The 13,962-nt window shown below is 40.0% G+C and overlaps 2 protein-coding genes across 5 annotated transcripts in view; both read left to right on the top strand.

Annotated features, from left to right (window-relative positions):
• Positions 1–4,058, top strand: part of tead3b (TEA domain family member 3 b) — a 31,475-nt gene extending 27,417 nt beyond the window's left edge. For all 3 annotated transcript variants that reach the window (XM_041948614.1, XM_041948621.1, XM_041948609.1), the window contains 4 exons: positions 154–327; positions 870–1,013; positions 1,107–1,259; positions 1,804–4,058. In XM_041948614.1, the coding sequence (XP_041804548.1) occupies positions 154–327; positions 870–1,013; positions 1,107–1,259; positions 1,804–1,917 (585 nt within the window). In that variant the 3' untranslated portion in view covers positions 1,918–4,058. The remainder of the gene's footprint in view (positions 1–153; positions 328–869; positions 1,014–1,106; positions 1,260–1,803) is intronic.
• Positions 4,059–6,079: 2,021 nt separating this feature from the next.
• Positions 6,080–13,941, top strand: smpd2b (sphingomyelin phosphodiesterase 2b). 2 transcript variants are annotated; one of them, XM_041956237.1, is made up of 11 exons: positions 6,080–6,325; positions 7,825–7,944; positions 8,034–8,130; positions 8,339–8,415; positions 8,872–8,965; positions 9,406–9,495; positions 9,587–9,669; positions 9,796–9,928; positions 10,447–10,551; positions 10,671–10,848; positions 12,389–13,941. In XM_041956237.1, the coding sequence occupies exons 2-11, from the start codon at positions 7,895–7,897 to the stop codon at positions 12,811–12,813; spliced, it is 1,332 nt and encodes a 443-aa protein (XP_041812171.1). In that variant the 5' UTR covers positions 6,080–6,325; positions 7,825–7,894; the 3' UTR covers positions 12,814–13,941. The 2 variants fall into 2 exon arrangements, with proteins under 2 accessions (XP_041812171.1, XP_041812161.1); XM_041956227.1 differs by having other exon boundaries at positions 6,080–6,334.
• The last annotated feature ends 21 nt before the right edge of the window (positions 13,942–13,962 follow it).

Genomic DNA, 13,962 nt, shown 5'->3' with positions numbered 1-13,962 from the left:
GTGCAGTTTTTGAACCAACAGCAGTACCTGAGAATCCTGGTTCACCTGCGGAATACCACCTGTCCATGCATACAGCAAGAAAACACTCATTTTCGGAGATGGATAGCATCTCTGACCACCCTCTCTTGTCTGTTCTGTCTCTGTCCACTACAGTACAGCAAACACCTGTTTGTCCACATTGGACAGACCAACCCCTCCTACAGCGACCCGCTCCTCGAGGCCGTGGACATCCGGCAGATCTACGACAAGTTCCCTGAGAAGAAGGGCGGCCTCAAAGAGCTTTATGAGAAAGGCCCTCAGAACGCCTTCTTCCTAGTTAAATTCTGGGTGGGTTGGTATTATTATATTATCTTTGCATTACTAATGCTTTTTCTAGTAGTCACCTCACTGTGTTCTGGTACGGAATACATCAGCATTTCAGATATTTTTAAACCACAAACTGTATAAAAAATGGACGTAATCACCCATTGGTTTCTAAAGAGCCATTGTGAAGCTCAGTCCCCATGTCGCCATCTTGGCAGTGTCTGACTTCACCAAACTCAAAGAGGTGGAGCGTGGGTGGAGCTGAGGCCAAATGAAGTCTGGTTGCTGAATCCTTGTGGCTAGCTGTCACTCAATGCCCATAATTATTAAGAAATCTTAAGATTATACAGAAGGCATTTCACAATGGACTGCTTCAGCATGTACACTGCATTTCTCTGTGAGTAGACTGTATCTGCACACATTATGTTGTCTTCGAGTTTCAAGTCAAGAAGTTTCTCATTGCACAGAAAAAAAAAACACCATTGACACACCTTACACTGATCTTGCAACCTCCATCCAGTAAGCGGTGATCATTACTAATGTGACTAAATGTATGCACTCTGCAGGCGGACCTGAACAGCAGCGGCATGCAGGACGGCCCTGGTTCTTTCTACGGCGTCAGCAGCCAGTACAGCAGCCTCGAGAACATGACGATCACTGTTTCAACCAAAGTCTGCTCGTTTGGCAAGCAGGTTGTCGAGAAAGTAGAGGTAAGAGCGTGCGCTGATTCTCTATTCTCTTCTCAAATAGTCAAGACACATTTTCATCTTAATACCCGGTGTTTTCCGCTCTGTGTGTTGCAGACAGAGTACGCCCGCCTGGAGGGAGGAAAGTGCGTTTACAGGATCCATCGCTCTCCTATGTGCGAGTACATGATCAACTTTATCCACAAACTCAAACACTTGCCTGAAAAATACATGATGAACAGTGTTCTTGAAAACTTCACTATCCTACAGGTAACATACTCTTGATGTTAAAGCAATATACATATATATATAAATAATAGTTTGACATTTAGGGAAATATATAGAATATATTGCTTTTTTCTGGAGAATGAGATGAGATGATTGATACCTCTCTTGTATCTGTAGGCAAATTATGAAGCTACAGCCAGCAGCTGATTAGCTTAGCTTAGTTTAGTGTAGCTCAAAGACTGGAAACAGGGCCCTAGTCCAGCATATAAAACCCTTAAAACTGCAATGTGTCATTTTTGCACTAACACAACAAATCAGATAATTTATGTTAATGTTAATTAGTGAGCTTTAGAGTTGCTGGGCTAGCTGTTTCCCCCTGTTTTCACTCTGTACGCTAAGCTAACCAGTAGCTTCACACTTAACGTACAGACACAAGAGTGGTATCAATCTTCTCATCTAACTCTCAGCAGGAAAGCCAATAAGAGAGATTTCCCCAAATATCAAACTATTGCTTTAATAACCAAAAAATGATCAACTGATGCCACTGCTGATAATTCACATGTGATGTTTTCCCTTCGGCCCTCAGGTGGTGACGAACCGCGACACCCAGGAGACCTTGCTCTGTATAGCGTTTGTTTTTGAGGTTTCCACGAGTGAACATGGAGCTCAGTATCATGTCTACAGACTTGTTAAAGACTAACAGCTCTTCAGGGAGGTTTTGGAAAAGCCAGACACAAGCGTGACACAATCTCTCTTCGACCAGCTCAACCATCCAGGAAAAACTTTACAAAAAAAAAAAAAAAAAAAAAAAACATCCATACAATCCTAGACCGAACTAACACGGACACTTATGCTTTAAAAAAAAAGTCTCGTTCGCAAGGAAAAAAAAAAAAGAGTGAATCTCAACGTGCCGACACGCAAAGAAATTTTGAAGAATTACACATTTTTCGAACAACTAGCTATCTTCCATGTGTTTAAACATGCTTTAGATGAAGTGGGTCACTTTCCCAAGGGGTGATTGATGGAGCTTGACATGTTTTATTGAGGGAACGAGAACGTGTATAGGGTTGGAAAGACTCTCAAAGTATCCAAGGGAACACACTCTGAGCAATAAGAGAAGTGTATATAAGATTGGTAAAGTAGAGAGAACAGGACCACGGAAGGGGAAAACCAGAGCCAAGTGGTGTTGTTGCAGTAGGTTTTTTTAGGAAAGCAAGTGCCTTTTCTCCAAAGATTATATCATTGCCTGCCACTTTGGATGACCTTTTTTTACTACCTCTTGTTTTTGAACAAACAGAAAATAGTCAGACAGGTGTATTTTGTCATTTAAAAAAAAAAAATTGGAAAGAAGCCTCTCAGAAGTACATCTGGTGAGGCAGTTTTTTGTATTCCGGCACACAGAGGAATGGGATGGGATAACTAATTTTCATGTAGCCTGTTGTTTTGCAAACAAAATCGTCCCAAGTTTTACAGTCCAAGTGTGGAGGGAGAAGGTTTATTGTGTTACCGTACTATTTAGGTTCTGCTTTTTTTATGTTTTATTACACAATTTAAAAATCAGGTCTTACAAGCATCTATCTATAACTGACTTGTGACACTAGGGATGCTTTGTACCATTGCTAGCCTGAAATAAAGCCAGGGCTCCGCCATCCCTATCAGCTCCCCTGTTATTTCTCTCTGTTTGAAGACGTGTGCTTGGTTGCACTTAAAAGATCAAGAAGGGGGATGAAGAAACAGCAGTGCTTATTTTCTGCCTTGAGTTATGTAGCCTAATTGAAAAAAAAAAAAAGAATTGTTTCTGTACTGTGAGTCAGCGGATGCTAAAGGAATATGTGTTACATAGGAGTATTTTTGGGGGGGTACTTTATGTTCATATTTGTGATCAAGTAACTCAGCACAGAGACCATGGTTAAAGCAGAGAGAAGTTAATCACTGTTTCTTTTGTTTAAAAAAGAGATTGTATGCTGTGAAGTCGGCTCATTTGCTTCACGCTTCTCCGTGTAATGTGTGGAGAAGCCGCATCCATTGATAAGAGTTCAGTTTTTATATTAAAGACAATTTTTTTACTGACATTACACATGAAATAATTTTGAAATCAAACTAAATAATTGTCTTGAATGAGAGCTATTGTCTCTGTGCTGTGGAGTATGACCATTGATTGTTATTTATGGGGTGGAAAAGAAATAGCGGGAGGGCATGGGGGGGTACTGGAGATGTATTGATCATTTTCCATTGTGATGGAGATGTTAAAAGTATTGCAGGACTCATATTCGAGACAGCAGAACTGTCGTCCTATGGATCCTGCTAGACAAGTGTCTACTCTGTGTGGTTCACTGGACAATTGTGCTATGAAAGTTCAAATTTAAGACATTGTACGGTGGAATAATTGCACCTGGCTTTGAATGTCATATTTCACAAGCTAGATACAATAACACTCCTCCTCTAGCAGGTTTCTCAGTTTATCTTTTATACAGACATTTTTGCCATTATCAAGATTAATGTTTTGATTCTGTTGTCTTTTGACTTTCAGCGTTTGCCATATGCTTCACTGAAAATAATGTGTGATTGTGCTGATATTGATAATTAATAATGAGATATCTAATGTATCATATTCTGAATGGTGTGGGCAGTTTTTTGTTTTTATTTTTGTTTTTTGTTTTTGTTTGTTTTTTGGTTTAAGGTGGTTTACGTTGTCTTTGTTACCATTGTGCATTGCAATTTTATACTTCAAAGTAGAGGTTGGACTATGTAATCAAACAAATGTATCTAACAATAAAAGACGCATGGTGCCTTTGGGGCCATTTCCCCCCCAGAAAACTTATTAAACATGTTTGTAAAGTTGTTTTGTCCATGTTGGTTATTTTCATATGAATATTACAGAGGCCTGTGAAACAAAAAATATGCATAGTTGCTTTCCACAAGTTGGCTGTATGATCTTGAGCTTGAGCCATTTTATTTAGTAAAAGGTGCAGCTTAGCATTCATTTATGGTTCCCATGTGCTCCTAACATCCATAACACCTCACCTGACACACCTGACTTCTTACTCTCTGTCATGTAGGTCTTGACACATTAAAATTAACATAGTGTAGCCTATTTGATAAAGTATGATGCACTATATAAACTGTACTCACATCAGTGCAGTGTTGTTCTTTACTTGAGCCTTTACTTTTTCTACTTCAGTACATTAGAGGGAAATGGGATACTTGTTACTCCATTAAATTTATCTGACACATTTGCTGCAGTTACTGATTAGGCCTACTTCTCAGATTCAGTTTCTACATAAAAAGTATCATAGATAAAGACTAAATCTGTGGTTCTCAACCCTTTTGGCCTCATTATTATATTTCAAATAGCGACTTCCTTCTCTAAGCTCTGGCTAAAATAGTGTAAAACTAAATTCACATTGTGCAAATGTTTTTCTTCTTCTCTACCTGATAAATCATTTTAGGATCCCACAGATTTTTCTTGTGACCCTTTGAAAGTTGGCAACCAAAGGTTGGAAAAAATGGACTTAACTACATAAAAAAGGGTTACTCACATACACAGATTTTTCGGGACATTTCAAGTTTTCCACATTTTGTTGTTACAGTAGGACCTTAAAATTGATTCTGCTCATTTTTTGTTCTCATCAGGCTACACACAACACTCCACATGACAAAGCAAAACAGGCTGTTTGAGTGTTTTGATAATCTATATTGGAAAAAAAAGACAGAAAAATTCCATTTACATAAACTTTCTCAGACCCTTTGTCATGACATTTGCAATTGAGCCCAGTCAAAATTAGATGGAAAGATGGATGAAGAGAATTGCAGAGCAATCCTGAGTGAAAACCTGTTCCAGAGTGCTCATTGTGTCAGGCCCTGGTGAAGCTTTGCATTTCAATAAGACAACAACCTGTAGCATGGTGTAACACAGGTGTGGCTGTGGGAAAACTGTGATAGTCCTGGAGCGGTCCAGCCAGAGAACAGACCTGAACCCAACAGTGCATCTCTGGAGAGATCTGGAAATGGCTGTGTGCCGACATTCCCCTTCCAACCCAATTAAGCTTCAACGATTCATTGAAGAAGGTTGGGAGACAATTCAAAAGAAAGGTGTGCCAAGCTTGCAGGATCAGTGCTGCCAAAGGTGCTTTAACCAAGTACTAAGTGAAGGGTCTGAATACTTATGTAAATGAGTTATTTCAATCTTTTATTTTTAATGGTTTTACAACATCCTAAAGGGATTAAATGTATGTTTTTCCTTCGTCAATCTTCAATACTCCAAACTGACAAAGCAAAAGGTTTTTGGAGTGTGTTCTCCAAAAACCTTTTGCTTTGTCAGTTTGGAGTATTGAAGATTGACGAAGGAAAAACATACATTTAATCCCTTTAGGATGGACAAAATGTGGAAACTTGAAAGGGTGTGCAACCTTTCTGTATGCACCGTATAGAATATGTTGATGCAACAGCACTGACAATCTAATATATCTTGTAATATATCATTAACAGGGGTCAGTCGTTTTGATACTTTACATTTAGCTAGTAATAATTGTGTGTGCTGCCTGTGCCAAGCGTTGTGCTCAAATAACTTCACTTCCCAGAATTATTCGCGGCTGAGGCGGACTCAAGCCGGAAACGGCTGTCAAGTTAGGTAAATGACAACGGATGTTCGGTGAAAGCCTCCAAACTAAAATTTTGCACAAAAAAGTGACTGTTTATTTGAAATCGAGTTTTTGCAATAAACTCAAAGTTGCTAATCATTCCGTGGAACACCCGTTCTACATATGTGTTCCTGTCACTGAAATACGGATGTATCTCAAGTTCCTGTTTTATTTTGACGGAAAACTACAACCGGAGGTCAAAACAAACATTTTTATCCCTGCTGTCTGTACGTCGGCAGGGAAAGCACATAGCAATGGAAGTGGCCGAACGCCACTAAGTTATTAGTGTTCGCTGTCTGAGGTGCCGACCAACCCACTATGTACACTCTTGATAATAATTAACTATTTTTACAACAGTAATTAGCTAGCACGCTAACAGGAAGTGTTTTAACTCCACGGCCAAAACGGACATTACAACATTGTAACGGCTCATCGAAAGGTGCCGTTATCGACATCTGACGTCAACAGGTTCGTGAGGTGAGTTAATTTAACGTAACTAAGGTAACACGAGCTGTTAAAGAATAAATTAATCAGTTAACAAGCCAACAGAGGCAGCTTCACAGATACAGAGACTAGACAAAATGGCTAGCTAGAGTTGTTTGACAGCTGTTGACGTTTTCTGAACGGTTACCTGCTGTGATTAACGGCTACATTATATTATGATGTTAGCTAAATCACTAAAAAAAACGGAGCAGACGATGCTCCAACAGTTTTATTTAAATATCCATTAACAAAGCATTCAGAAGGCTAACAAGTGTAGCTGCCGACGCATTTACGTTAGCTAAAACTTTATCCATCTCGTTAACGAGCTAACGCGTCTCTTCATCTGGCTTTCTTGCCCGGACACCATCGAAAAACCGGCATTTTGGGTCATGTGTAGCTTAATCTGGAGTAATTCGATGTACTGACGTGACAAGACCACATTGCTTTAGAGAGACAATGACTTATTGTTCGTATGGGGTCCAGAGTCGATGCCATTAACTGTTACCTGGCTGCGACACCTCACAGTTACTCTCTGTACACTCCTGTGTGAAGGATGCTGCAGCCCTCAGTATTCTGGATACACGCACAGATCCATTGTACAGTTTTAAGATCATGTTAGTCCAAGAATTGCATCGAGCTTGTTTATTTATGCTGTTTTTTTCCTCTGAATCGAGACATAATGAATAACCAGTTTTGCCTATTCAAAGAAGAGGTTCTTTTCACTGCACTGCTGCTTCCTCTTTTTCTCTCCGGCCAGAGCAAAGCCATGTCAGCACTCTGTTTGAGGCTGGTGTATTGTTTCACTCCCAGGAGAAAGGGCTGAATGCAATCACCTCTTTATTTTGTCCCTAATTTTAAAAAATCAATTACATTTTCTCCACTGCTGACATAGTGAGGCCTGCCAGGATCGGCTCAGCTGTAACACATTATTAAAAGTTGCTCCTCCATCATAGTTTCTTATTTTCAGACATGAGTATACCCTTACAGATGGCAGTTCATCATTTAAGTATTCAGAATTGTATTTTCACAATCTATTAATATCTAATAGGGTATTCCACAGGAACAATTAACTCTGTTTTTGGTTTCTCAGTTACAAATGATGAAAATATGCTGAACCCTTAAGAGAATTTAAAGCCCACAACTTGAAATATAGTCAGGATGCAAGCTGCTTGGCTTGCACTTTTGGCGCTTACTGTGCAGTTTTTTTTTGTTTATTCTTTTCCCACTTGGTCTTCTCTCTGAGACTCGTGATTGTGCGCCTTTTCAGTTTCTAAAGTTTGTATTTTATGAATTGAATACATGTGTGCATTGGCCATCTATAAGTTCCAGTTGTCCAACTCTCAAATTGCTTTTCCTCGCTGAATTACTCCCATTTTATGACATTGTTTATGAGAATATGCTGGAAGGATTTGTGCAGACATTCCACTGAACGTGTCTGTTTGGGATTAGATATCAAAAACAATCACTTTCATGTGTCACATCAGGAGCCATCCCAGACATCTCACCTGATCTGACACTCCATCATCGCGTCTACTGATCCACTGATCTGCCAGGATGGCTAACTCAGAGTCTTTGAGTGTCCGGGTCTTCTCTCTGAACTGCTGGTCAGTGCACTGTTTCTTAAAGCACTTTTTATGTCTTGATACATGTTTGAAAACATATGCAAACACACATTGTCCGTTTGTTTTTTCAGGGGGATCCGCTACCTTAGCAAACACTGTCTGCAGCGCTATGCCATGATTGGAGAAATGTTGTCCAACGGAGAACATGACATTGTCTTATTGCAAGAGGTTGGTCGAAGCCATTTTACAATGTTATGAAGTTGCGAAATCACTCATGTTATTGACTTTTTCAGCTCATGCATTTAGATAATTTGGATGTATTCTGCAGTGAAGACCAACCTTAAGTCATAAATGTGTGAGCTTAAGTGAACAGAATTATTTTGCAAAGATGCCTGGTGTTCTACTTTTCAAGTGACATTTAGTTTTTTGTTTTCAGGTTTGGAGTGAGAAAGACTATCTCTCCTTGAAACAGAAACTTGCCTGTTGCCATCCTCACTCTCATTACTTCAAAAGGTAATGCTTCTACTCTCATCACAAGGTGCTGTGCAATCGTTTCTGAACCTGTTACCTACCCAATCTACGATTAAAATTTATGAGTAAATTGTCTTCAAACGGCTCCCGAAGTGCCCTAGTGTCAGAAAAATGTGCTTTCATGGCATTGATCCACCTGCAAAATTGAACCGAAGCTTGGGCCTTACCTACAAGGATTAACTTCTGCAGCTTAATACTTTCTTGACCTCCATACCAAAGCATAAGACTGAGATTAATTAAAGGTTTTACTTCTCTAATCCCCTTTGCTGCTCGCAAAAATGTCAGCTTTAGTAGATCAGTTCTCACATCTACGATAGATAACACATAGCCAGGGATGTGAGTTCTTTCATTAAACGATGATCACGTAATGCTGACACGGCTGTTTAGTTTGTAGCATACAATTTCTATTCATGTCTTACTTTTCTTCTCGTTCTGCAGTGGAGTCATAGGCAGTGGACTGGCCATTTTCTCCAAATACAGAATCCATGATACATTTCTTTACCGATACTCACTGAATGGTTATCCATACATGGTAAGTCGGGAGAGCCTGAGACTCAAACAGTAGTGTTTTGTACTCTAAACAGATATGAAAAATGAGCAATTTAACAGATGAATTTAAGAAAGTGCAGTTCTAAAATAGTCTGTTTTCAATAGAGCTTTTAACAAAGATAAAAAGCCAGCCCAGTTTCTTCAAGCAGGTCGTTCCACAGTCGAGAGGCACTGACTGCAAAAGCCAGATCTCCTCTGGTTTTTATTCTTGACCTGGGAATTATAAATAGAGACCTATCAGCAGGTCTCAGGCTGCACTTTGGCTCTTACAAAGTTAGCAAGTCAGGAATATAATCAAGAGCCAGTCCCATGCACGCCTCGCTGTCAGAGTGAATATATGACACTTAAAAGTAATAACCTTTCTCTGCAGAACAGCATGCCTCCTGCGCTCTCTTAACTTTTTGTATTTTTCCTAACATGTAGGCTCACCATGGAGACTGGTTTGGAGGTAAAGCTGTCGGGATGGCCATCTTAAGCATTGGCAGCCTGACTGCCAACGTCTATGTTACTCATGTAAGGTTTGCTACCAGCAGCTCTCAGCTTTATCCTTACATTATTTACAGTTATTGATCAACGTGCTTTCATCCCTGTTTATTAATTTTAGCTGCATGCAGAGTACTGCAGAGACAAGGATTCTTACCTACCTCACAGAGTGGTTCAGGCGTGGGAGCTGCAGCAGTTCATTCGGTACTGTGTCTTTGCTTGTTTAATCTGCACATGTAGTAACTATTAAATGCTTTTTAAACACAGTAAAGTTTCATCTTGATGTTAAGTTGCGTCTGTGGTAATAATGTGCTTTTCTATGCCTATTAGCCACACCTCTGCTGGAGCAGATGTGGTGATTTTAGGTGGTGACCTGAACATGCACCCTCAGGACCTTGGCAACAGACTACTGAAGGCTTCCACTGGACTCAGAGATTCTTATTCAGAGACTCGGAAATTTGATGTAGGTAGTGACAAGAATGCGTCACACGATGCAGAAATCAAAGGAAAATTCAGTTTTTGACCTTGGGCTTATTTTTGCAGTTTTAGATTTAATTTGCATTTGCTATAACATTTTACTTTTTATTGTTGGTATGATATGGTATGGTGCACCGTAACAGTGGTAGATAGCTCTGCAACAACAGAGATGGCTAGCAGTCAGACAGATTTAACACAAGTCGCCAACTTAATCATGTTCATTTTCATTTATGTGTATAGAAAACCAGGATAACCATTCCTTAGAAGTGTGGTACTATCACCCATGGCACTTGAAAACTTTCTGCACACACAACTGCAGTGAACACACTTGGTTAGGAGGCAGTTCTGCATAAACGTAAAGCTATCCAGCAGTGTCATTGTGGCTCCATATCTCAAGAATTAAGATAGACATTCTTGAGATACGTTGCAACATCATAACATTGTGTAACTTGTTTTGGGCTTCTTTATTAAAAAAAATAATAAGTGTTTGTTTTTCTGTTGCAGGGATGTGAAGATGGTATATCTCTAATTGCTGACAACCCTTTTGTCAGTAAAAAGACGCTCATTCCCTTTGAGAAGGGAATTCGAATTGACTACATCCTGTTCAAGGTGGTTGAAAGCTTTTTGTCATCCCACCTACTGAAGTTTTATCCCTTCATGTTCACAGCAAGAGGGAATTTGTTATCTGTTTTGACTTCTGAAGCGCATTTTCCTTTTTTAATTTCCAGGGTTCTTCCAAAGCGGACATTTACTGTGATTTCATGTCCACCACTAAAGGCTCCGTCCCCGACCATCCATTCCCATACTCCGACCATGAAGCTCTGACGGCTGAACTGAGGCTGGAGACACACAGTCCAGCTGAGACCGAAAGTGACGGGACCTCAAAGAATCAGGACTCTGCTGCAGGTATTTTAGCTAGCCAACACACCTACGATGGTGAACATGGTAAACATTACACCAGCTGAACATCAGTATGTTAGCATTGTCACTGTGAGCATGTTAGCATGCTGATGTTAGCATTTAGCCCCAAAACAATCCTGTGTATGCTGGTCCTCCTGTAATTTGAATCACATCCAGAATGAGGTCCTTGTATTGTGAAGTGGATTCTTCTACATTTTTTCATCACCTCAATGTGAAATGTAGGAAAGTCGAAAAAGGTTTTTACTAATCTGATAAACACTGAAACATTTACAACAACATATAGGCCTATTTGAAAATGAAAATGGGCTGCTGTAATGACAGCTACAAGTATGAATATTATTTATACTTTGTGTAATTTTATCATGGTAATCCAATCTGAATGGGGCCTCACAGAGCCACTAGTATGGCTGTAGACTCTTAACTGACATATATTAAACCTCTTAACACTCCCTCGACCCATCTTCAGGCCATCAGAGTGTTTGGTACTCCGCCTGTCAATGCACACAACTGCTTCGTTTAAGTTTGGGCTCATGCCATACGTTGTTGGAAAGCTAAGATTTTTGTGATTCGATTGATGCAAACCATTTCAAGATACAGTCACAACAGTGGGTACAATCAATGTCAACAACAAACAAACAGTTATAAAATTGAGGCAACTCACTGATGAGGTCTCGTGGTAATCCACCAATTGATAACACTCTGACAAAAAAGGGTCTGATTACATTGGCAAAGGTCCAGGTGATCCAACTGAGTAAAATATTTAGTCCACAGCACTAAAATAATCCACGGAAAGCTGTTGGATAATTTCAAAGTAGCTGCTAATCTTCCATGTTTTCACTGTTGTAACTCCTGCTACCATGCATGCATCGTGAAAATGGCTGCAGTCTGCCCTTTCAATTGATACACGTGACCAATTAGGATTCAAACATGAAATGGAAATAGTACATAAGGTTTGAAATGATAAATCTAGTAACTGGCTTTAATATAAAGATACATAGCCTAAATATATATGGATGTGTGTATGTATATATGTATATATATAATATCTTGTCTATAGATAGATAGATAGATAGACCGCCTGAATATAAATATAGATTTTTATCTATATAAATGTCTAGAAAGTCATACTGTTAGAAAAACATGTAAAAAGTTATTTTCTTATTATATATTCTTATTTATTGTTGTCATTTTTTTATTGAACTTGGACTAGGGTAAGGCTTCATGCTGGTGTCCCATTGTATTTTCTAGCTAAAAAAGCCAGAATATAGTCATCTACAGGCATCTGTTTCCAAAGAAATATCCAGTTGGAAATAAAAGCGTTCTACTTCAGTGTGTTCGGCCTTCTATTACTAAAACCATGCATGTACTCCAAATGGTTCAAGAGCTGCTTTCAATTTACTTTAGGCGTTTTGGGTTAATTTTCCAGGAATGGTATTAAACACACCCATGCTGCTTGTGTAATCAACCATCAACTCTTGCAAGATTTTTGAATTCTCTTTGTCTCCACTCTCCTTCACGTCTTCAGGGAAGGTGGCCGAGTTGGTCGACATTGTGACGGAGGCTCGCACTGAAGTCAAAGTGGGTTTGCACTGTGCCGAGAGGATGCGCTACACAGCGACGCGCACCGGAGTGATGGGGCTGGCTCTGCTTATCCTGGAGCTGGCCATCGCCGCTGTGCCCTGGTTGGCCCTGGGAGCAGAACAGCCCTTCCCCCGTACCTCCTTCTACATGCTGGCTGCGTTGTGCTTCGCCATCCTGCTGACAACCTCTCTGCTGTACATCTTCTATACCATGGAGCTGAAATCTCTTCAGGGGGCTGAAGACCAGATGAGGCTGACTGTGGGTAGTCTGCAAGAGAAGCTCAGGGGCTTTCCTTTGGCTCAGCCGCACAGCACCCAGCGGAGGCCCCCAGAGGGTCTTGAGCCAAGTGCTTTTGACCCAGAAGAATAATGCAGGAGCCAACTGGGCCAAAGTGGGATCACTTTGAAGCCTTTGAAGTCAGCTTTAAGATGGATGTTTGAAGGAGCCACTTATTCTCTGAATGTGTTTTATGCTTTTGAGATTTAGATTTGTACTGCACAATGAAGGAGCTTTTGAAGGACGTTTCTGAAAGTAGTGCAGGACACATGCTTTGACATTTTTATACTTATTATGTAATCGTCTTAGTCTTACCCCTAGATTTCCCTCTATGCACCTCAGCAAACATGCTTCTTATTACCTAGTATGATACTTCTGTGCTACTGCTGTTCTTAAAGGTCAGAAACGTGACCATTTTCGTTCTTTAAGCCTCAGGTCCGACCTGCATTCCTTCCACCAGTAGTTTCAGTGGGACCAGTTGCCTCTATTTTTATTTCCACGCTTCCCTTTTGTGATTTGGAAAGTCTGCTACAAAGTCCAGACTGTTTGCTGATGTATGTACAGAAAGTAGCCCTGTGGTCTCGGCTGCAGGCAGGACACAGACACTCCGGTTGTAGGTTTACATTTTGGTCAGTAATAATTTTTTGTCTGCGGGACAGATTGCTGAGAGCTTCCACAAGCATTTAAAGATCGTCACGCACCAGTTCAGACATTTCAGTGTACTACTGTAGGAAAAGGGACAAGCTCTATCTGCATGTCTCAGTTATGTTCACTGTCTTGCACTTCTTGAAAGTATCTTTATATAAGAGATAATCTACACTCCTTTTCCCCAAAGCATAGCAGTGGGAATGCGCTGAAGATTTTGTGTCTTACATACTCTCAACTTTGACCTAATTTTTGGACATGTTTTTCAAAACATCATGTACTGTAGAAAATTACAAATGCTTATCGTGTCTTTAGTGTGCAGTGCACTTAGTCGACTAACCAGATAAACCACTTCCTTTTACGTATGCTAGGAAATAACTTAATGTTCCACATCTCTGTAAAACAGCGTATGAATCAGCAAGAGCCTAACAATGGCCGACCCCTTTTAGTATTTATTCTTAAGTTTCACCTAGATGTTGGAAAAGCACTTGCTCGTTCTTCAGATAATACCTGATGTTCATTCCAGCTGAAAGTTGTGATGGGCATGAATAAGCAATAATAAAGACTTTATTCTCACGCTTCTTGACTGTTGTGGCT

The sequence above is a fragment of the Chelmon rostratus genome, chromosome 2 (assembly GCF_017976325.1).
Source record: "Chelmon rostratus isolate fCheRos1 chromosome 2, fCheRos1.pri, whole genome shotgun sequence".
Taxonomy (NCBI): Eukaryota; Metazoa; Chordata; class Actinopteri; order Chaetodontiformes; family Chaetodontidae; genus Chelmon; species Chelmon rostratus.
This window is presented reverse-complemented; position numbering and strand designations above follow the sequence as displayed.

Coding starts and splice junctions, on each gene's coding strand:
- smpd2b (XM_041956237.1), top strand. CDS start 7,895: ATGGCTAACTCAGAGTCTTTGAGTGTCCGGGTCTTCTCTCTGAACTGC. Junction 9,496..9,586: donor CCAACGTCTATGTTACTCAT/GTAAGGTTTGCT, acceptor TATTAATTTTAG/CTGCATGCAGAGTACTGCAG. Junction 10,552..10,670: donor TTGACTACATCCTGTTCAAG/GTGGTTGAAAGC, acceptor TTTAATTTCCAG/GGTTCTTCCAAAGCGGACAT.